Below are 25,267 nucleotides of genomic sequence, written 5' to 3'. Positions count from 1 at the left end.
ATATAAAAACACGTATTTCAAATTTCGATCTGTCGATAGACTGATTTTAAAAATATAATGATAGAATAAAAATTTAATTAAAGGTGACGTCCGAAGTACGTCACATTTAATTATTAAACTAAATCATTAAATATTAATTGGTGGTATGAATCTACCTATCAATTGATTTTTTAATTTTAATTTGTCTCTAAATACGTTTATATATTTTATTATATTGTGTACCTAAATTTTAAAAATTGAAATAAATTTAAATTTTAAAATTAATAAATTTAGATTTAAATTTATAAACAAAAATCAAAATTTAAACTTTATTTTGAATCTATAATTTGAATATAAGTAGTTATTGGAGACATGAATCTATTTATTAGCCAATCTATCTTTCAAACTTAATTTACTTTTAAGTTAGTTAATTATTTTCGATTAATTATTTTCTATTTGAAAAAGTCTATTGATAGATCCAATATTTAAAATTTTAAATTAGTTTTAACTTTTGAATTAAAATATAGATTCACATTAGAAATTTTGAACCAAACTTAAAATTTAAAATCAATTTGATAGCCTTATTTTAAAATTATTTTTTAAACCTAATTTATTTTTAGTTAGTTACTTTAGAGATAATGGATACTCAGAATATTTTCTACGACTGTTTCGTATAGATTTTTTTTTTTTAATGAATACAGAATATTCTTTTATTGGGCGGATGTAAAAAATATTCTACATTAAATATCCTTAGGTTAGTAAAAGTTTGGATAATTATAAATATTTTTCTTTGCAAATGAAATATAATTTTTTTTTTCACTAAAAAATAGGTGAGCCAACAACTATTTTAATAGTTATTTCAAATTAACATAAATTTGTGCATCATATTTATCTAAAAAATTATAATAAAAATTAAACTTTTTAAAAAATAAATTTATCTATTATATTCGAAATAATTATTATAATAAAAATTAAAACTTTATTCGAAATAACTGTCGTATTCTAATTTAAATTCGAATAGTAGCTACAAACAACAATTACATAGTTTTATGTGTTCTTATTATGTACATTTAATATTTCTCTATATTTTGCGAATTGTCATGAATCCAAAATTTAAGTATTTGTTTTTAACTAAAAGTATCAAATTTTAATTTACATTTAATTTAAATTTAAAATTAAATTTTGATCCAATTTAATCAAATTTTTTATTGACAATTTAAATTTAAGTTCAAAAGTAAATATAAATTATGATTTAAAATTAAAATTAAAATTTAATTTAAAATTTTATAAATTTATATTGAAATTATATAATTAAATTTCAACTCTAAATTTCAGATGAAATAAAAATTTAAAATCAGATAAAATTAAAATTTAGATATATACTTGAAAGTAAATTTAAATTTGGTTACCGATTATAATCAATAAAAAGTTAAATAACTAAATATTAGCATATGGAATTAAAATAATTTTTAAATATTCACCTCAGAAAGATATTTACAGTTTATTTTATTACGTTTCCATTCTCATCGGTTTCTATTCTTATTCTTATCTATATATTTTTTAAAATAGGTCTTTCAATAATTCTTTTTTTTTTGAGAGAGAGATATTTCTTATTCTTATATTTTTATTTATTCCTATCTATATATTTTTTAAAATAGGTCTTTCAATAATTCTTTTTTTTTTGAGAAAGAGAAAAGTAGTACGCTACCCGATTCGTTTATTTCATTTAGAAATAAACTTAACTGGAAATATGAATCAACTAGGATTCGAACTTGGGTCTTGGGTACCAACCACCAAACCCTTTGCCACTTGCTCTAGGGACGGTCGGTGGTCATTCGATAATTCAAAGTTTGAAATATATTCTTTTATATATAGTAGATATTTTATCAAAAGGCCACTATATATATATATAAATATATATACTATATATATATATTTAATTTTAATCTGCAAGACTAAATCTCCTAGATATTATTTTGTGCTTCGTATATATATATATATATATATATATATATTCTTCGATCTTTTTTTTTTTAACCTGCACATTCAGATGGAGCCCTCATCATCTTCGAAGAACTCGCAAGCGCAGAGGCCGATCAATCGCGACATTGCTAAACAGAAGGTATTCAGGGTCTCTCTCAACTTCATCATCATAGTCTTTCTCAATTTCATCATCATACGTACGTCGTGGTTGCACTCTATATTTGATTATTAATATCTTAAAACTAAAGCATATTCTTATAGTGTAACTCCACTTACGATATATTTTTTTTTTTACATGTTTACGATGGCAGAGCGTTAAATCCAATCAACGTAAGGTTGACGCTCCACAAAGCAAATCGTCGACAGACACCAGAGCACTTGCAGATCAATGCGCCGTGCCCTCCGTGAAAACTGCGACGGAATATTGCAGCGATGCGCCTCTCGACATCGGCAAACTGATGAATCAGGCGTTCTCATGGCCTCCGAACGAAGAAGAGAACGCGCAGATCAACGCCGTGCTCCACGGTCGCCGCAAAGGTCACAAGAGACTCCCCGTGTTCAAGGACATTTGCCCCGACTGAGTCGTTTCGTTTCGTTTCGTTTCGTTTCGTTCTTAGATAGCATGCATCTTGGATCCTCTTCCTCCCCTTCCTCCTCTAGACGTAAAGGTGACAATTAAAGATATGCCAAGTGCATATTACTGGTACTTTGATTGATCAGTGTGTTAAGTGTCCTCGGATTAGATAGTGTTGAGTGATTAATTGGTGGGTTTAATAACTAAGGAGTATTAATGAAGGTTGACGTTGGTTTGTTGGTTGCAGTTTCTTCTATGAGTTACCATGAATTAATTAATGTGGTTGCTAATCATGTGTTTTGGTAGGAATTCATTTAATAAAGTTGAGATTTTATGTATTTATGATTTTTCAATTTGTGACCAAATTTATTTTTTAAATCAATGTTTGAGCATTTAAATTGACAATTCGTGCCGCTCGAGACCTTCCAGAGTATTTGATGTTGCTAGAAACTAAAGTTCATGCTTTTTCTATTATATTTTTTTTATTAATCAAGCGGTATCAAAACTAACAATTTTATTTATTGATATAGACTATACATTAGTTTAAAAATCGACAATTTATATCTAACAATTTCTTTTATTGTGAAATAAATCTAGCCCACAAAACAAACCAGCCTTAAATTTAAATTTTTTTGAAGTTTAAAGCGCATGCAAGCGGGAATTGAGACCCAACCTCAAATATAGCAATCCAGATAACAACTATTAAACTAGGTTAATTAGTTGTTGACACCTTAAGATTGTTATTTTGGCTTCTTATATTGATTATAATTTTAAGGTTTTTTTATATAAACCGACCTTTAAACACAATATATTCACGCACCACCAAATAGTAACAAATCAATAATATGTGACCCAACATAAAATATATTCATTCTATATTCTTTACAAGAAAGAAAATCACATCTAAATATTGAACTCTAAAGAACAAAATAGGACAATTTACCATATAATCATTAATCAGGTCATCAGTCGACACTATAAAAAAGTTAATAATTTTTTTCCGTTATTTACCCACAAAAATATACGGAGACCCCCCCAACTATGGGTAATTTTGAAATCGCCCCTTCACCTTAATCTTTTTATTAGTTCTCTCCTAACTTTTAATTTTTTATACTTTAGTAATTTTAATCAAATAAGTTAGATATTTTACAAGTTTATTAGTAATTATATCAAAATTACTAAGCTTTAATTATTTTTAGCAAATGAAATTAAAATAGTTAAACTAACAGTTGATAAATCTATACAATTTAGCAAAATTTTTAACTAATTTTTTATTATAATAATTCAAATAAAAAATTTTATCTATTAATATAATTTTTTATTTAAAGATATTTATCATAGTGCATTTCGTTTGGTGCACGACTTAAGAATACACCAGGTGCGAGCATATATACATAGACAATATCTTTCTCTTTCCTAGTCACCTTCTCCACGTGAGAAAAGTAGCGTATGCCGGGTGCATCTGATGTTTATACACCGTTCATTCATTAGTCCTTCATTCTATATAAAATTTCAATCTGGGCCGTCCAGATAACTCCAGAAATTTATTTATTAAATTTTTGATGGTTGGATCTACGAATAAAATAGGATAAAAAAAATCATAGATAAGCGGTGTACTAGTTTGTGAATAAACCTGGTTTAGAAAGAAATCCAAATTAATTCTTTTGAAGGAAGTCAATTCTACCCATCTTTCATGTACAGGCCAACCGGTTACCGATGGAAGAATTACCTACTATTGCCGGTTAAAATTAAATGGTAAAAAAAAAAAAAATCAGGACTGTTCATACTTAAAAAAATGGACGGTTAAAAAAATAAACAACTATAGAAGCATTATAATTTTAATTTTGTTTGTTTTTCTAATAACCTAAATGGCTAAATCTAAAGCTTTCGAAATTATTCCCTAATAATCTTTTATATCTAATGAATAAAAAACCTACGACCCAATCAGAATCAAAAGCACATAACGATTTAAATAACAGATTAGAAATGATTAGTTACATTCTAATCATTAATTTTTGAATTATCTAACTAGCGACATCTAAAATATAGTAATATTTTAAAATTAAGGCGAAACTTTGTAGCGTACGTAACGCAACTTACAATATTTTTTTACGCGTTTACGATGGCAGAGCGGTAAATCCAATCAACGTCAGGCTTCCAACGCTCCGGAAATTAAGCGAATCGTACGTCGACAGACAGACGTAGGAGCAGTTGCAGATCAAGGCGTGGCGGCCGCCGTTAAAGCCACAACTGAATACTGTACAGCGATGCGCCTCTCAATTTTTCAAGCTTTTTTTAGGAAAACACAAACAACTTGAATCAGAAGCATAAATAAAAAGTAATGATACAAGCAACAGATTTATCTTTAAACAACGCTTATTCACAAGAACTAGGACTAGGAAAGATTCAGAGGTTCAAAACTTACAGACAATTACATCACATAGACATGAATACAAAACCTTACTTTTCTATGATACATTGTTTTCAATACTAACACGACCGAGCGACACTATTAAGAAACAAAGTTTATCAAATAGACATAGACCAGCAGAAATAGACAATTTGTCCCTAAACAGGTCCAGATACTTGACGAGAAATGGATAGTAGAGCTAGAGAAACCCAGCTGAATAAATTTCACACCTTCCCACCATCAATTGTATTTCTGAGACTCCCACCAAGCAAAGACATTAGCCCGCCGCCGTGCACCCGTCCCTCAGGGACCACAAACCCAAAGCTCTGCTCCTGGCTTCCTCCTCCCTCTCTTCCCCCACCCGCTGGTACCGACAACGAAGAGGACTTCATAGAGAGTGGAACCAACACTTGAGGCGGTATAAGTAGCTGCCTCCTCCCCATACTCTCCTGCGACTCGACACAGTCTGATAAGGTGCTCATGCCGGAAGAAGAGTACTCATTCTCCGTACTGTTCCCTACTGTCGTCGAGCTTGACACAATACCTCTAAACAGGCCAGGTCCTATCATGCTCCCGCACTTGTCGCGCTCCTGTTGCGAAATCATCAGACTCCCATGAGCTGCGCATAGACCACTCTTACCCCTTGCAAACTTCTCGCACCCTGTGCTCCAGGTACACCGCTTTCCTCCCCCATGGGCCTTGCAAAAATCCGTGCTCCCCTGTGCGCTCTTCTCACACCCCTCAAACTTGCACCGCTTCCCACCACCATGCCTCACACAGCAATCAGTACGCCCACGGGCACTCTTGGTACACCCGGGCACCACGCACCGCTTCCCTCCTCCATGGGCCACACAGAAATTTGTGCCACCATGAACGCTCTTAGGGCAAACACCGCCTCCCTCAAAAAGACAACGCTTGCCCCCGCCATGCCCTTTGCATAAAGGGGTGCTCCCCTCAGCCCCCTTAGTGCAGCCTTCAAAGATGCATCGCTTCCCCCCACCATGGGCCTTACAGTACAGGGTGCTACCCTGAGCGCCCTTGTTGCACTCTTGAAACTGGCACCGGCGGCCCCCGCCATGAGAGATGCACAGTCCGGCCTGCCCCTCAGCGCTCCGGGTGCACCCCTCTCTCGTGCATCGCTTCCCACCACCATGCCTGATACACAGCCCAGATTTGCCCCGCGCAGCCTTTGTGCAACCTTGGTGACTGCACCGCCGCCCACCGCCGTGGGCTATGCAGTAGTCCGTCTTCCCCTCTGCGCTCTTAGTGCACCCAAGCTGCTGGCACCGCCGCCCTCCTCCATGGGCTTTGCAGTAAGCTGTTCGGCTTTCAGCACCTTTGTTGCAGCCAGGCTTCTGACACCTCTGGCCGCCTCCATGAGCAATACAGAGTCCTGACGCACCTCTAGCACCTTTAGAGCATCCTTTGAATCTACATTTTTTAGGATGGTGGTGATGACTATGCTGCTCAGAGGCAGTTGCACTGATGACCATATCTGAATTTGCACCGAAAGAACAGTCTGTTGTGGCTGAAGGTTCAGGACTGAGATGAAGCTGATACTGAATAGAATATTGATGATTGGTATCATCAACATCAGGCTCCAGTAAATCCCGAGTTTCCGGTGGGGATACATTATTACCACCAACAGTTTGGGGTCTTGGCGCAAAAAGAAGAGACGGCATGTATCCACCTGATTTTCTCTTAGCTGAAGTTGAACCTTCATCAACAACCGGAAACGACGGACCTTTTTCGAGGGATGGAGATTGGGTCGGGAAGTTGCTTGGTGTTACAGCTTGAATTGTTTCTGGAGTCTCCCTTGGAAGGCCCAGTTTTAACATTTCTGGATCACACATAGAAAAACTTTGACCAAATAAAGTTGCAGGTTCTTTGGCCTTACTGGTTCCGGAACTGTGATAGTCCGCACAATACAGATTTGGTGTGGGGCCTAATCCAAGGACCAGCCTGCAACCATCATCTTGAGCAGGGAAACTGTTATTGGTTTGTGAATATGGAGAAACTGTACCCATTCCAAAGCCTAGGCAGTTCAGACGCAATGTAGTATCACCCAAGTTGTCATTCTTGCAAACAGTTGGCGTGCGTCCAATTTGCGTGAGTGAAGCACCCACCATGTTAAGATCCATTCTTGCTTAATATATGAAGGGATGACACTAACTATAGAGGATCTGGGAAGAATGGTAGGTGGGGAGCTAATATATCTTTCTATAAATGCATTCTCGAAAATTTATTACAGAGTAAGAACCCAGTGTAGGTGAGATGGAAGTATGTACGGAACCTTATTTCACAGCCTCCACCACTGACAAAGCCTGACGTGTCAGCCCGGTCCATGATTATCAAGCCTATAATGGTGAATCCAAGGTCAAAATACTATCGAGAGCTCAGCATACACAAAACTACAATAACGGATAAATCATATGTGAAGAATGTGTGATGCTGAACAGTAATAACAGCAGCAAGTTAACCCTTCACTTCTCACAGGAATGTCTTAGAACTTCGTTGAACCTGCACGCAAGAAACTTAATCAGGAATGATAGATGTATACTAAAAATGATGCGAAAGCATGCACAAATCAAATCTTCTATTCCAGATGCATATTAATGATGTACAAATTCGTAATTTCCTGTCAAGAAAATAAAAATTACATTGCGCACATTCCCACAAATAATAAAATTTGCATCCGTAGCAAAAGAAATTTTACAATCTTTAAGGATAATCATAAATAAAAGTACACAGGAAACAACTACAAGAGTGAAAAATAACAACTAACAGAAACTACAATTTAAGTATGAAGCAATTTTCAGCGAGTACATAAAACAAATGAAACAACAGAATATTCATGATCAAAAATGATCAAGCGCCCAGAAGCTGCAACCATGTTTTCAAGTGAAAATACATGAATGATCAATGAAATCATACTAGATAAGTCAACCGGATGGCAAGTAATACAAGCTTTGCCACATCAGATGGATAATTCCCAAAAGAGATGTAAAAGGACAAGATAATACAACAGAAAGGTTAATGAAGGGAATGGGGCTTAATGGGCCCGACACAATTAAAAAGATACATTATTTTCATACAATAAATAAAAAAATGCACAGACCTACAGGAGTATTTCCAGACAAATGCATGTTCTGTGTACCACAGTACCAAGCAAGCATGCATATCTAAGCATCATATTATATATTACAGATATGCAGGAAGCATTTCTAATGAGCTCAAAAAAAAAAAACAGCTACCATAAGCTATATTTTCGTGAGAAAATAAATTCATATAACTGTGCACGTTAGTGTGACTATAGAGAATATAGAATTAGCAGATTACATAATATATATTAGCAACTTATGATAGGAAAACGCTGCGTATTATTGAAGTCAAAGACAAGATCAATTTCTCGGGTGTTGGTTAGCCTTCTCAAGAAAAAGTAGTGGCATCTGCTGTTATCCTTTATGAGTCCATATAGAAGAAGAGAGAGTGGACAAGAGTTCTTTAAAAAAAAAAAAAAAAGAACCTTCCAAGTATTTAGAAGGTATGGGATTCCTTAATGAAGATATGACCATATCTTGAAAAGATTCTAAGATAAAACCAGATCTTACAATGAGTATAATAAAATAACTCATATCTTAAGGAGTAAAAATAAGATAAGACTATCCGAATTGAACAGAAAATAATATAACCAAGAATACTCTGTTTAAATAGCACTATAGAGGAGTGTCAATAAAGGACAAATTAGGAAAGAAAATCACTTATTCTCTAAATGACTAAAAATATGGGCTTGTTTTCATGTGCCTTCCCAAGTTATCTTCCTTCTGTATCTTGTTTTTCACAGGTTACTGCTATAGTTATATATAATTTTGTCCAAAGAAGTTGTAATATATGGAAAATAAATGCTGAATACAAAGACTAAATCTCAAGTAGATTGCCCATCAAAAATAAAAGATACTTCTATGGAACTCCGTATCTCTATCGATACTAACAATACAATTAGCAGTCCCTCAATTATATTTCAGCTCATTCATAATACAGAAATTTACAGGGTTATATCATCTTTGTTACAGCCTATCTTACCATCTTACCATCACCAAGTGATTGAGTTCGTAAAAAAGCGAATAAAACTTAAATTATGTGTAATGCATCAACCAGCAACGAACACCAGGTCACCTCAAAATTCCAGCAATTTAAGACAACCCAAAGAAATAAAAAGATCTGAAGCCAATTCTCAATCAAAACATCATGCATGCTCTTACCCGATGGAGAACAATTTACACAATTAATAAGAACTCAATAAGTTTATACTCGCATAGTTCCTATTAACAAGACACCAAGCAAACACAACTAAAGTTCCTAAAAGGACATCCATAATAGAAGCTCCCAAGTCCCCAAATACCAAAGCAATTTGCTTTATACTGGGTTCGAAATGAATAAGTTTTGGCGATGAAAACTCCGTTAATAGCTGGACATAAACTTGAAGAAATTGAAAACAAGAAAAATTCCTATTTTAATTCCCAAACTACTACAACAAGAGAGATCACAAGGCGAATGAAACTATAAGTACAAAATTAAGGAGCAAACACAAAAAGACTCATCCTACTTGTCACCATAACCAAAATATCAAAATCTACAGAGAAACGAGATCTGTAACACGTCGTTAACCATCCAAATTAAGCTTTTGTCAAAAAAAATTTCCACAAACCCGAAATAACTCAAAATCACCACACATAATCTCATCACTGGAAAGCAAGCCATCGAAATAGTGCTTAAACACCAAAAACCCAAATATATCCACCCAAAATTACAAAGAAACTACAAGAGAAAGTGCGATAGTAGAAGAATACAACGCCAATCCAAAACCCTAATATACCCCATAAAGTAAGACAACTGCCCCAAAAAATATCACAAATAACGGATTTAATTCGAAAATTAGCGAGGAGAAGGGGACAAGAAGCACCTAGAAGGGGTCATCTGATCGAGATCACAACCATGGAAGAACCAAAGAGCGTTCCGAGAAGAGAAATCGTATAGGCGATAGGGCGAATGTGCACGGGGAGAGAGAGTTAAAAGGAGCGAGCATTAATTGGAATTTTGCGTCGCCGCGGCTATTATTATTATTAGGGTTTGCAAGTCTCTGTGAGAGAGGGAGAGAGAAGGGGGGGCGATGGAGCGAAGCTAGGAGAGATAACGGCGAGTATTACCTGGCTAACGGCGTCAGCTCGCTCCGCTCCTACGCCGTGAGCCGTTTATAGCGTGGCGGCTTGAGCTGGGGGTAGGCGGATGGTGGGTCCCACGCGCGGGACGACGGCGTCGGCTGTTTTGTCGTGTAGTCGTTTGGTACTGTTTCACTCTAACCTCGTCACCAAAAAGTTTACTATATCAGACATACACTACGTCAGCAATAATTAATTAATTATATATATTTTTAAAAAAATATAATAAAAATATATTTTTTATTATGATATAATGGATTAATTTAAAAAAAATTATTTAACTAATTGCGGGCACATCATCAATATATCTGGTGCATTCTAAAATTTTCTCTCCGTCTTCCAGGACGCTTACCTTGTGAGCTGGTGACGTGTGGAATACGGTTACGGCCTGTTAGTTGAAAGAAAAGAAAAAAATCATACTAGATGTAGTTAAAAATATACGCAATTATTGATGGCCCCTAGCGCAAGTGACAATTTATTTTTTAAAAAATAAATAAAACGGGTAACATACTAGTTTTATCTCAAAAAAATACATAGTTAGTTAAGTTTATTTTAATTAAATGTAATAAAAAGTATTAAAATTATATATATAATTTATTTTGTTGCATGTAATTATGAAATGTATTTTTTAAATTTAACAATTTATGTGTACAATGGAGAGATTACTTTTAATATAGAAAAAAAAAATTCAAAAACTAATTAGAGAAGTAAGATTATCTTCAGTTTAAAATTACTTTTTTTATTATAATAGTTAGAATTGCAACTAATTTGGGAGTAGTTCTAAGTTCTAACTATAATAAATCTAACACCATCCCCTTCTTACAGTGATTAAAAGTAAGTATTTTTAATAAGTGCTTTTTTGGGGGGTCATAATTTTTTATGTTTAGGAATTTTAATTGTAACCTGTCTAGTAATTGAAACTTACCAAAAATATGTCAACTTGAGGAAAGATCGGGCATTTTAATGATGAAAATCTTTTTTTCTTTTTTCAGATAGAGATAAAGATAGCATGTTATTCATTTTTTGTTTTTTTAAATAAACTTAATTGGAAACGTAAAGTAACTGAACTTTAAATTTAGAATATTGAATACCGACCATCGAGCTCTCTGCTATTTGCGCTAGAAACGGTTAGTATGTTTATTCTAAACTTAAGAGCAAGATTTGATGGTTTCAATGTACCATTGTTTCTAATAATACCACAAATTGCACCAAATGGTAGAAAAAGAAAGTAAAGCTTCGTATTAGTCAAAGGAGATTATTCATAATTAAGCCAATTTTTCTAAGTGAAATTTAGAAAGAAGATGGATGTTAGTGAAATTTAGAAAGCCAATTTTTCTTATAGTTTCTCAAGCAATTTTAGCATACTGCTTTTGAAAAAAAGAAAATCATTCTTCAAATAGAACAAATCTTTACAATACATCTGCAAACTCAGCCCCAAAAAATATTATTGACAGTATACAATTTTAATTAGAAAAATTCTAGCTACTTGTACATCTAGAAAGAGAATTGAGATCTTACATATCTCATCGGAGGATTTACAAAACCACGCGTCACAAGTAAAAAATTAATAGCTCTTGAATAGAATAAGTATAAGATGTATATTCTATTTTAGGGTTAAGCAAACTTTTAAATATCTATATGTCAAATCGAAAAAGTATGGCTAAATGTAAATCAATAGAATTCAAATTTGGAACCTCGAATACCAATTATCAAGTTCTTTACTGCTTACGCTAGTGAAAGTAAGTAAGCATAATTAGTGTTGCTAATGGATAGAAGAGAATTTTTTTTTTTTTTTTTATGAGCACAGTCCAAATAAAATCTTGCTTTTCAAGTGCGGCCCACACAACCTACCAATTAAATCTGCAGGACCACTCCATGTCCTCCAATGAGTGGACGATAGGCGCCGATCTCCACGGGATGTCAATGGTTATGAATACCTAAAGTTTTATTTGAAACTAAGTCCGAACAGAGCGAATTTATTAGATACTAAACGGATATGGTTTCGAATATAAATATTAAAAATAAAAATCCGACGAATATGGATTCAGATATGAAGTTTGACTGTATCTGATCCGAATTCGATCTGAACCTGAATTTATTTTATATTATATAATATGAGTCCGGCTGCTATGCTATCAAGAGCACCAAACACTGGTGCTATCAAGTTTTCTGCCGTTAGATTAACCCCTTTGATTATTTTTACCCGTTATATTATACTATTCAACCAACCACCCACTCAACTCTAGGAAGCCCACATCATCCTAACCATATATTTCTCAATCCAAAGGCTAAAAAACTAATAGCACCAACAACTTGGTGCTATTGATAGTATTCCAGCCTAGTTCTATTATATATATATATATATATATATATATTTGAATTTGTATTTTAAAATTTTAGATTTACTATAGTATATTTTAAAATATTGAAAAGAGAAGTAATTATTTCGAGCTCAGATTTTTGGATTCAGATTCAGATTCTTATTGAGATTTCAGAGTTTTGGTTACGTTCGGATTTGAATATGAATTTTTAAAATTTGTCAGATTCGAATTCAAATTTTAAAAAAAATGTGTTTCGAATTCGACCACAACCCTATCCACGTCCTTCGGGTGCCTAAATGCCTAAATGCTAGATTCAAACTTCACAAAAAAAAAAAAAAAATAAAATAAAATCTTAGAAGAGCCAATGTATATTCACGGAGTTTAATTCTCTGATTTTTTTTCCCCCAATAATTAGTGCAATAAATTAGTTTGGAAAAAACCGAAATGAAAGAGCCTACGGGCAATGATTAGAAACCTAAACACAAAAAAAAGGTCACATGCATACAAGTACTGTTTCCCATTCACGCATCTATTAATTAATTTTTGGTCGCTGCATCAACCTTTTTGCGCGACAGGGACTCTGACAAGATCCCTGACGTTGAGGCTACAGCATATGAGCGTACGTGCAAATTGCTTACCGCCATAAATTATTAGCACGTTATTACTGCTTTGAGCTTTTAACTTTTCTTTTTATTTTTCTTTTCCTTTCCTAGAATATATATATATATATATATATATATATAGGAAATAGGAAATTCTTTAGAACATAGCTTCATGTTCACAAAAGCAGCAGTTAACATCATAGCCTTTTTGCATAGGTTAGTTACTGCTTTGGATCTTTTCTTTTCTTTTTTTTTTAATTGTCAGATAAACACTTTTTTGATCTTTAGGTATATACAGACAATTAATGCCTTTGATACTCCTTAAGTAGGACCCAAAGGAGGAGAAAATGAAACACATCTAAAAAAGAAAAGAAAGAAATTGGTAGGGAATATTGCTCTTTTGCTTTATGAATGTACTGAATTCATGTCTCTCTGTTCACTTTTAATAATAGTGTTTGGGATGTGAGAATCACTTCTTTTACTTTATAAAATCTATGCTGACCCTTAACAAAAGGGAATGAGGNGGCCCCGCCACGAGCGGTTGCTTAAACACCTCGCCTACCGTCCGTTCACTCCTAGCCGGCTCGAAGCGGGAGCCGACAACGCCGGCGCCGGCGCTAACGGCGGAGCCGTAACGGCGTCTACCGGTCCCCGATTCCGCTGCGCCCCGCACCCTATTCGCAGAGTCCCTCGCACGTGGCGCGGCCCCATTGCCCGGCGAACTACGTGGCGCGGCGCTATTCGCGTCTCCCGGTCCACGTGGCGTCGCGAACCCCGAGGTGCAGGCGAACGAGGGGGGTGTTCGGGCTCGGCGCCCGAGTTTCCGCGTCGCGTCGCGGGACGGTGGTGGCGCGGGGGCCGGGGCGGGGGGGGGGCGCGCAAAACGACAAAAGTGGGTGGGGGCCCACGGGGCTCGCTGCACGCGACACGTTTCGACCTCCTATTGGCGGAAACGGGAAGGGACGTGACCTATAATTGGCGTGGGTGGTGCGCGTCGGCGACTTTGCGGGCGCGACGAGCGCGGCCTCGCCCCCATCGCGCGCATAGAAGTTTCTATGGGGACGCTTGCCGATCAGCCGTAATCCAACGGACGAGATTTTCGATCAGCGGAACGGACGGCCAAAAATTCATTTTGTCATACACAATTATCGTAAAGGTTGAAGGAAAAAAATATGTGAATTATTTAAAAAAATTAAAATTGCTATTTTAAAAAATTTAACTCTTTTTTGACAAATTTTTTTTTTTGTCTTTGGTAAAGTCATGTAACTACAAGCCTGTATGGTTGATTCCAGGCTTGAATCTATTATAACGTAGTATTTTGTATGATTATATATTTTCATAGAAAATTTAAAAAATAATTATGGTAGGGACGTCATCATGACACGTAATAGTTTATAGAATAGTTTAAACAAAGTCAGATGTCGCTATTAATCCAAAATATATAAAATTTGTACGCAAAAGTACTCATCGCGCTATCGATGACCTATGCTACGAGATTGGTGCCTAAGAAACCAAACAAATGATCAATCTTGTAATTACAACCCTGAACTGATGTTGTATGTTGTATAAACTATAAAAATTATTTATTTATATATACATGTTGCCTTTTTGTAAGATATAAATCGCACAAAATATAAGGTTTGGAAACATGGATTAGCAGAGCATTTATGTTATAATAAAGCTAATTAAATGTTATTACACATGCCACACTGTGGGAAGCAGGGAATCGAGATATAGTTCTTAATTAGCTACATTAATTGACTGATCAAAAGGCTTTCCCTAAATGAGCATTACCTCTTGATTAGCAACTCCATTAATCCTTTAAATAAAAGTATGAAAAATTAAAAACAAAAAGATTCTCTCCATATTTGCCCAGAATTTATTAATTATAACAAGTTGTTCCTTGACATGAAATGCCATCTATAATAAGAGGTCAAGATATAGTTTATAGTAAATTAATTACAATGGGATTAATAAATAGCTCATAATTTATTTATAACAGTTTACTATATGCCAATGTTTATACACTAGCAAGGGAGTCTAAAAGTTGCCTTTTCTAATAAGCAAGGGCCAGAAAAAGCTTAAGAAACTTAGTGCTAAACCGCGGATTATATATATTAGCTCTTTTTGTGTATATTTTTTAAGATTATTAGCTCGTTAATTGTCACCAAGAGACAGGAAATACTTGGACTAGTCATATTTGAAAATATTAATCCTGCTATCTATTGTCCATGTGAATAACTTGCTATTTTTATTGTACATTAATTGGTCATGTAAATGAATTTGGTTGATATTCATAAACTACTTACCCTGAGTTACTCTTTTCTTTTTTTTCTTTTCTTTCCTTTCAATTATAGGCCACTTTGAAATAGACCCCTCAACTTTTTTATTTGGCATACTTTTATTTTTTTAATTTATCTTTCTAATCTAAGTTTTTTTATTGATTAAATTGAAACGATTGTTAAATTCCATCATATATTTGGTTTGCTATAGTTGGTTGAAAATTATGAATTTCATTTGTTACTTTCGTTGGAAACAGTACTTGAACTAGGATCATCTAGCCTACAGTTGAGAGTACTTAATCAACACTTTAGCAACGCTTACACCATACATTTTTATTTTTTCTCTGGATTCAGTTTATCAACACTTAGATCTCTTTCCAAGGTATATGTATATATATATATACATAATATGTATCCCGTACAATAACAAAAAGAAAAAGAAAAAAAAAACCATAGTAGAGATATATTTTACTATCTATTTTTCCCGCATCACAAAGCGGTTTTATCCTCAAAAAGTGGCCAAAAAAATGGCACGAGGTCGAGTATGTACAAATAGTGCACGTTGTCGTGAATCTTTTTCTCAAAATGGCTCCAAAACAACCTATCAGAATCCAACTATTATTAACTAATATTTAGATTCCATGGCAACTTGCTATTTTATATTCTACAAATATATTAAAAAAGAAGAAGAATGAATCGCATAATTATCAACAACCTGTGGAAAGAAGTGCGCACACGCAGGTTCTGGCCCCCATATATTATCTTGTGCATTGCCTCCCATGAAATGACTCGTTAAAAAGTATAAAAAATTAACATTATGTTCACTTTTTATAAGTAGATAAAGAATAAAATTTTGACGCTAAAAATTACATCACCAAGATATTTATATTGGTAGATCCTACAAGCTGTCTAAAAATATCACTCAGTTTAACTCAAATTTTGCTTCTATTTACTTTCCACAATGAATACGACATTATTTTTTAAGCATTATATTAGCTTTCAATCGCGCAAGAGTAAATTATATTTATTTTCGCTTCAGAATCCGAGACCGTAGATGATCTATTTTTTTGAGCCACTTAGGGCAATTTATGGTGCGCTTAATTTCCGCATTAAAATGCCAAAACAAATGACTTGGTGAGATGTAGATCGATTGAGGTATTCAATTGACTTGTTCACTTTACTAGCTATGTTCAGCGGTGATTAAGCTTAATCTTCGGTCTACATTCAAAATAAGAGCCTTTGACTTCGCTGTATTAAGAAATAGTAACGAAAGGGGAAAAAAAAAATGTACTAGTAAAAGATCAAGGGGGTCAACAATGGTGGCTCCATGATGCAATTTTCTTTTTCTTTTTTTTTTTTAAGACCTGTTTATGATCTTTATTCCTTTTTTTTGGGTACTAATAGTGGATAAGCACAAGAAAATTCCAGAGTACGATGAAAGTGTAAAGTACCATCTACCCATTATTGAAATTTAATGGATTTGCTTGTCTTTTCATGTGGAGTCGAAATCTTTAGTTGTGTTTGGTTTGAGAATTTTTTACTCTATAATAAAAGATATTCTCTAATAAAAAAAAGTTCTACATATTATTTTCATTTGGCTCCTTGAATAGGACCAATGACTTAGTGCTATTAATAATACAATAGGACCAATGACCTTAATGAATGAAGCGGATAGTTCGTTACCTTATTCTCAAAAAAAAAAAAAAAAATACAGTAGCCTAGTTTTGTATATATATATATTTTACAGAAATTTTAAATTTGAATAACTCACTTCTACATTGGATTTGGTGGAATAGGGAGGTTATCTTTTACCACTACTTTGTAAGGAGAATTCATGTTTGAGACAGTTTAAAGGAATAATAAGATATAAAATATAAAACTAAGAGCGCGAGATCCAATTAACCCACAAAATCCACCCTATTTTTAATCTTTCCCTATAAGTTAAAGCAAATAAAAGGGAATCCAATTAAAAACTAAAGAGAATCCAATTAAAAACTAAAGATGCAGAATCTATTCCTACTATAGGAATTTCTTATTCACCAAAATAAATGCATCATTATCATCAAGCCATGAAGTTTGATTCCATCACCCATGCACTGCAATGTGGAGTTCCCAGGTCACCATCTTCTTTTACTTTTATCTTCTTATTTTATGTTAATTTCTTCTTTTAGGACTCAAGCCACGGCCACGGACTACGTTACAAGTTGAGCCTACATGAAACTTTGCAGCATTTATCAGCTGCGTAAACTCTTATTTGTTGATTATTTGTTATGACCGGAAATTTTGATCTCGTTAATGCGAAATAAGAGAGGTAGTAACAGGAAGAGGAGAAGAATTAATAGTTTCAGTTAAGTTGACAAACTTGAAAGGAACTATTCTGTTCATAGATTGAGTGATTGAGCAACTTAGTACGGATTGGCGAATTGATTACGCAAAAATGAGATGAATCTAAGTTAACAAAATTTGCAGATACTTTTCACATTGGCTTGCGTGAGAAAACAATCGTGGCAAACAACGCTGTTAGCGAGGGACATGTGAAAGGACTAGAATCATAACTGCTAAAACAGTTGACAGTTACACTTTCCTTTTTATTAAATTTTTCCAAAACAACGCATCATTAATGTTATGCAAACCAGTATTTATGGTACCATAACTAGCCCAGAGAGAACAAAAAAATAAACAGAAGTATCTTGATAGAATAAGAATGATACTCGTCTAATGCTTAAAAGCTAGCGTTCGTACCTTTTATGGTCTGCATCTTTATCACTATCATTTTCAAGTTGAGAACAGCAAATAAGTCACAACTAGGTAATTAATCAAACTGTTCACAACCATACACTTTTTATGAGTTAGGTTGGAAGGTGAGGCAAGGAACTCCCACCATGTTGAAGAAGCCAATATTGGAGTAGACTCCGCAAACCACGACCTTACGGTAAGCGCATTACTAATCTTTCGGTACAAGGCTCAACGAAGAATCGAGAGAGACGAGTAGTGAAGGAATCAAAAGATGAGGACATAGTTGACTTATTACCATCAAATTGCTGACCACATTCAGTATTACTTCAAACAGTAATCTCAGATTACGCATCCGCAGAAAGTTAAATAAAATGATGATTGTACATTATAATGAATTAATGATCATTTGACGGAAAATATAATTATTGTACATTAGGAAAACCAAAATAGCCTATACAAAATAATGCGTAGAGAAGCAGATGAAAACAACATGGCCAAATGTTATGTTTACAGATGTGAAAACCTTTTTGAGGAACTCAGGAATCATCTTGAATGATGATCTCCTCCTCTGAAACTCCCCAGCAACAGCCCCCAGGTTTCTCAGCACATAACGAAGGGCAACAGCTCTACAATGAAAAATATAGACCGAGTGTTATAAGAAATTCACTCAACCTAGAAATTAGGTGATAAGACTAGCTCTTTGCACAATTAACGAAAAAAAAGTCACCCTTCACATTTTGAGAATAAATTGAATGCAAAGCTAAGAATGAAAAGATCAGATTTTCTGAACTGAAAAGGGTTTTCCTTTCCCTTTAGAGATGGATAACACATCATTATGCATGCCTCAAATTCTAAAGCATTTATGCGGGGCCTTGTAACCTCTTCTTTTACAAAATGATGTAAGATCTCGTCCTGGGTAAGTATTCAAAAGAAAATTAAGTTAAAGATGCTACTCGACTTTTGCAAATATAAGTGAGATAACTGGAAATAGGCATTCCAAAACCTCCAACAGGGCTCAACATGGTTCAGCACAAAGAGCCGTGTATTGCCTCTAGATAGCTCGGATTGTGCACGACTCGTGACGTGCGTCAGAAGAACATCCGGCTCATCATATAAATGAAAAAGGATATGCACTAACTAGCCTCTAGATAGTTTAGATTGTGCAAAGCAGCTGCCAGTGTTAAGATTGGAAACGGAAATTTAAGAGGTTAAACAGCTTACCTTGGAACATGTATATATGATAAGAGTCATCCAAGTCCACTCATCCGGTGAACAAACAGATGAATCATCAGCAGCTTGATGCAGAAAATACAGCAAGGGAGGCATCAACTGGAATTCGTAGTGCCGCAATGATCCACAGAGCTTGCAAGTCTCTGGCTTTGGTAAGTTCGGTGTGGCCAACAGGGGATTACCACCATAGGAATACCTAGAAAAAGGCAGTGGCGCGATAAAAACAAATACATGCACATGCCCAAGAAAATTCAGCACAAAAGACTGAAAAACAAGAAGCAAACTTTCCAACAAATTGTTCATTAACATAAAAAAAACACCAATTTATGCTTAAGATTCTGTCACTAATTTTCCCGGAAAAAAGATAAGTAAGAAAATAGCAAACGAAGCCAAATAAGACGTCCTAAAATAGACACAGTGTGTTACTTCACTACTCTATGCATTGGCATATTTCCATTAATACCATGCTATATTTCATATTTAGCTTCTCGTTCTCTTTACATTAATTCGCAGATATGCAATTCGGAAGTTAAGCGGCTCAAATACCTAAAGCACTGCTCAGGATATGCATCCAGCTGTTTCTTGAACTTCAAATATGTACGATCGGCCCCTAAAGCTCTATCATACTCATAATTTTCTCCTTCCCACTTTTCCTCATCCTCGTGATCACTCGTATTGCTCTGGTTTTCTTTTATAGAAATCGCAGAGTCGCCAACAGAAACTGGATTACTTTTCCCTGCATACAGCTCCTTCTCCGGATATACATAAAAACAAGGCAGAACTGCATCAAGAAAAGAGAAATCAAACATCACTTTTAATGGATAAGTATTAGTGGCGTATTCACGAAGTTGAAAAGTACATGGCATATTTGCGTTGTCTACTCTTTGCTTAACAGCGGGTCCTTTCGCAGTAGAATTAGGGCGTTTGGATCCATTTTGCTTCTTGGACTGAGAAGCAAGGGTAGCAGCTTCTGCGAGCGCTCTAGCCAAATCCTCCAAATCTAAATCACTATCGCCTTCATCATCATTCTCTTCAGTGCAATCCGTCGACAAGTGCCCCTCGGATGTGCCGTTGAGTTCTTTAGCAGGCGCACATTCTTCTTCCAAAGGCATTGCTTTTGGACTGCTACCGCTAATTTGCGTCTCATCTTGGCACTTCTGAACTCGAAGAGCCCTCCAGCTATACATGTAAATTCCTCGATCAATACAAATGTAAACAAAAATCGTGCAATTCGAGTATAAAGGACGTACCTTTGAGGGTTACTCCCACATTCCGGCAATGGGCATCCAAGCACATAAATCACACGATCCTCAATACTCGACTTTGGCGTCAAAACAGGCGCGTAAATCTAAATATGAAAGCATTAAACACCGATTAGAATGTTTAAAACGTAATGAAGAAATTTTGGTATACTTGAATTATATATTCGAACAAAAAAAAAGAGGGGGGACAAAACTTGCCTGTGCAATTAGACAAAGCTTCCCTCCACATAACTTACATTGAACTAAATCAAGCTTAATATCCGCATCTTTTATGGGCCAATCCTGCGAAATTGAATAGCTAATCAAAAAATTGGATAGGCAACCGAATTTTCCAAAAAAAAAAAGAACAAAATTTGGATAAAAGCGACATCAAATTTTGGCTAAATTAATCAGGATAAAAGAAGAATCACCGGAAAACCGCCGATCTTTGTGGTGTAGTGATCGGATTTCTCACGGTTGTTCTCCGCCCACCGCCCGGGCATGCCCAGTATAACATCCCCCATCCTTTTTTAAAAAAATAAAATAAAATAAGATAACTCCCAAAAACGATGAAAACTTGATTAAATTCCTCCGAATCGAGGGGATGGAGAGCTCGGCGATGGATTACGAAGCTCCGAGGCTCGAATCGAGGGGATCAATGGAGAGGAGGTCGAAGGAGGAGGCTAGGGTTTTGAGAGGGTCCAACGGAGAAAAGCTACTATTAATGGGCCGTTGTGGCCGAAAATGCAAAATTGAAAGTGACTGGCTATGGTTTTGGTTATGTCATTTTGTGGGCCGAGACCATGAGGGCCGAGATGCTTACTCTAAGCCCAATATAAGATCATTCCATTTTCCGTTTGATCACATGACTCGCACGAATATCAAAGTCACATAAACGGTAGAATGAAAATCTCTACCGTCAAGCCCGTTTAAATAGCAATTAGCCTTATCTAAACTTAGTTTGACCTTACGGGGTCCAAAGTGGCCCGAGCCTCTATGCTAGTCTTATTAGCTGCTTCTTTTCCATAATGTGTGTGTAAACTGTAGTGTTGTTGCTCGGTAAAAAACTATTTAAATAGTATATAAAATTATACTGATATTTTAAAGAATTCTATCTTTCCTTTCACTGAGGTAGTGAGGTTTCAGATTTTACTATATATAACTTAATTTCATAGAAAGAATGTAGTTTCAAATTGAAACTATTGTTTTTCGGCTTGAAATTTTATCTCTTTTCGATGTAATTATAAATATTTTTCTAAATAAAAGTTATTAGAGAGGTAAGCTTATTTATTATTTATATTACTTTCTCTCTCTAATTACTGTAGTTGGAACTGCGGCTGATTTGAATATAACTTCAACTCTTGCAGTTGAGCATGCTCGTACAGTTCCAGCTACAGTAATTAAATTAAATATGTCAAACCAAACATAAGATTTAAATTTAAATGTACATGCAACAAAAAAAATCCCTAAAATGACTAGAACTAAAATCAGAAGAAAAAAAATTAAAATATAAAAATTAGGCGAAACAGCAAACTCACTGGTGGAGCCGTGTACCCATTAGGAGTATGGAGCATGAACAACAACATTGCAACATAAAAGCCACCATTCTTTTTTCCCTTTTTTTTTTTTAAAAAAAAGGACTTAAAAAGCATCCTTTTGCCGTCGTGACAAATATGGGCGAACATGGTAGCGTGGATGTCAATATCAGAAACCGCCCCCCCCCTGGTGGGTCAGTTTACACCATCATCGCCTTTGCTGGGACGCACACATTCCCGCGCCAAATTCGCAGGATTAGATGATGGGGATGTTTGTGAATTGGAAATCCATGCATGGTGGGTGCGCGAGTTTGTCATCTTCAAATGAAATCCTGCTTGTGTGGATCAAAAAGATCAATCCTTTTTTCTTCCAGATGCAACATGCATGCGCAGATGCAATTTCGGTATCTTAAAATATAATAATAAATATGAATCTTTAATTTGATTGAATGGTGGAATCCTTGCACTTTGTACATTTAACTAGCTTTTTGACGATAAAAAGGTGAAAATATAAAAGTAATTTTTTGATCTTTACCTTTTTATGTCTTTGTTAATGAAATGCTTTCCGTCACGCAACAGTCCAATCAATAATAGTAAAAATAAGTGGAAAAAGAAAATCAATCCTCAGCACATTCAATTATATGAGATCTTTATTTATAAACATAGAAATTTTTTTTAAAAAATACAAAATACCGTAGAAACTTTTTGCTACTCTCTTTATGTTTATCTTTGCATCACTTTTTATTGTCCAATAAAAATCAAAAGCCATGGCCCACGGCGAGCCCCACGGCCCCAAATGGTCCTAAACCTTCTTGTAATAGAAGCAGCATTGTTATAGGTAACCCATAATATGTTACATGTATGTGCTGTTAATATACTAAAAAGATAAATATTAGGTATGGGACCTCAAACCGCGTGCATAAATAATTAGAATCATAAACGTCTACACATCAATAATTAGAATTACATATATTGTATCATAAATATCAACACATCAATAATTAGAATTACATAAACTACCGTCTCTAGAGTAAGTGACAAAGGACTTGATGGTTGGTATCTGAGACCCAAGTTCGAATCCTAGTTGATTCACATTTCTAGCTAAGTTTATTTCTAAATTAAAATAAACGAAGCAGTAGCGTGCTACCTATTTCTCAAAAAAAAAAAATTAGAATTACATATATTAATTGTATTATAAATATCAACACATCAGAAATACCGTGGAAGATCCATATATAGTGAAGAACCCAAAGCCTTCTATGGTGGAAAAAAAATGCCGAGCCACCACCTAAAAGCGTTTTACTCTTTGAAACCATAAATATAGAGGAAAAATGTAACCATACATACTTTGACCGAGTGTACATCTGCTTCTATCATTAAATAACAACATTTTTCCTAAATAGAATTATTGATAGATTTTTTTTTAAAAAAAAACAAATGATATTTTTATACTGAGAAAATTAAGCAGGAGTTTCTTCAATTGTAAGGCGATGACAGCAGGTTCGTTGAGGAGCTTAATAAGCCGTATAAATTCACTTTATACCTGAATTTTAATATTTGTTTCAATATGAAAGTTTTATGTCCGAATCTCAACGCTATATTGGATGGTAGATTTAGATAGAATCTACTAAAAAATAAGCTCCTCCTCCTTTGAGGTTTTCTACCTAAATACGAATCTACTTAAAACTTCTACTTTTACTGAAAAAAAAATAATACATATATTCTTTCAAATAACAACAAAAGGAAGTACCGTATTCTGTTTCGTTGCCAAACACGCTCTTGACCAGAAAAAAGAAAACGAAAAAAAAAAAGAAGGAATAATCAGTCGGAGCCATTTTCCTTACAATGACGCAAAAGGTGGAACATTCGGTGAACGTCGACTTGTTGTCTTCTACATAGTCACGGAGAAGAAGATGTAACGAGGTGTCCTATTACTTGGGCGATTGCGTGACATAAACGGTGGGTGGGAATCGGGGAGATATACATACATATACACCGCCACCACATGCATTATTAGGCTACGACACCCACTAATTGTCTTGTGTGTTATCCCCTACGTTGACGTCTAAACCAAGCAACAAATTAAGCCAAAATGTTGTTTTATTGATATTTTATCATTACTTAAATTGAATAAATAAGGTGAATAAATAGACATTTTAGATGAGGGTCAGATAACTTAAGTTCAAAGTAAAAAAGTTTAGTTTGACAAGGTGATTATTCAAATCGAATAAACCAACCGAACCGAACCGATCAAGCTATTAACTTTAAAAAGAAAACAACATATATGCAGTTTCTTTTTAAAGTAAAAGGGCATTTTTTTTTTCCGAAAATTAGTAGATAATCGTCATCCAAGATAGGCAATTCCATCAACTGGGCCCCTGCATGGTGGTCTAATTAGATGGTGAGAATCTTGGTTGAGAAGGTTAAATGGTAGCAGAGACAAATGCTCTGCTTTTCCACAGCTCCACTAAAACCTTGTAAGTGGAAACCAACTATCCCTTCCCTTTTATAAGAGTCCCCTGGGAGTAAGAAAAGTGCTGTTGACAAAAAGCACTTCCTCCAAGTTAGCATGTATCTATTATCTTTTTTTTTTTTTGAGAAAAAGGTAACACGCTACCCGCTTCATTCATTCAGGATATGAACTTAGCTACATGGATGAGACAACAAGGCCTCTGAAGAGATGAAAAGCATGTATCTATTATCTTATGACCAATTAAAGGGTGCTTTCAAATGAGGTGAGCATGGGAGGCTAAAGAGTGTTAGGAGGGCAACGATTTCAACTGCAATTGAAACACTAACTGCACGCACCTACAATATCTGGTTTGACATGTGCATTCGAACCAGATTCAAATTAGTAAGTCTTAATCGTTAGGTTTAATTCAACCTTAATCGGTGTCCTTTTACCAATCATTTCAAATTATATTATTTATCGATCTCTAAATTGGAATCAATAGAGTGAACCAACATATAATCTTAGACGACCACCCTTTTTTTTCGTTTCTCGATCTTCTTGAAGAGTACCGATATTCCACCGCTGGATAGTGAAAATAAAGTAAACGAATGGACATTTGCTCCTCCGTGATTGCTATGTTTCAATTTTCACACACTCTTAAAAAAACAATAAAGCATCTATTAGGCCTAGTAGAAAGTTTGAC

The 25,267-nt window shown here is 34.9% G+C and overlaps 2 protein-coding genes across 2 annotated transcripts; both read right to left on the bottom strand.

Annotated features, from left to right (window-relative positions):
* On the bottom strand, window positions 4,879-10,114 carry LOC109704156. Its single transcript, XM_020224902.1, has 2 exons — window positions 9,910-10,114; window positions 4,879-7,466 (listed from the first exon to the last, which is right to left on the bottom strand). Exon 2 carries the CDS (start codon window positions 7,085-7,087, stop codon window positions 5,171-5,173), a length of 1,917 nt encoding a protein of 638 aa, XP_020080491.1. The 5' UTR covers window positions 7,088-7,466; window positions 9,910-10,114; the 3' UTR covers window positions 4,879-5,170.
* LOC109723157 (programmed cell death protein 2-like) lies at window positions 18,464-21,304 on the bottom strand. The gene is made up of 7 exons (XM_020251416.1): window positions 21,009-21,304; window positions 20,797-20,880; window positions 20,587-20,684; window positions 20,196-20,515; window positions 19,883-20,117; window positions 19,328-19,532; window positions 18,464-18,732 (listed from the first exon to the last, which is right to left on the bottom strand). Exons 1-7 carry the CDS (start codon window positions 21,099-21,101, stop codon window positions 18,643-18,645), a joined length of 1,125 nt encoding a protein of 374 aa, XP_020107005.1. The 5' UTR covers window positions 21,102-21,304; the 3' UTR covers window positions 18,464-18,642.

The sequence above is a fragment of the Ananas comosus genome, linkage group 2, assembly GCF_001540865.1.
Source record: "Ananas comosus cultivar F153 linkage group 2, ASM154086v1, whole genome shotgun sequence".
Lineage (NCBI taxonomy): Eukaryota > Viridiplantae > Streptophyta > Magnoliopsida > Poales > Bromeliaceae > Ananas > Ananas comosus.
Note: the sequence above shows the minus strand (reverse complement) of the source record. Positions and strands in the feature narration are given on the sequence as shown.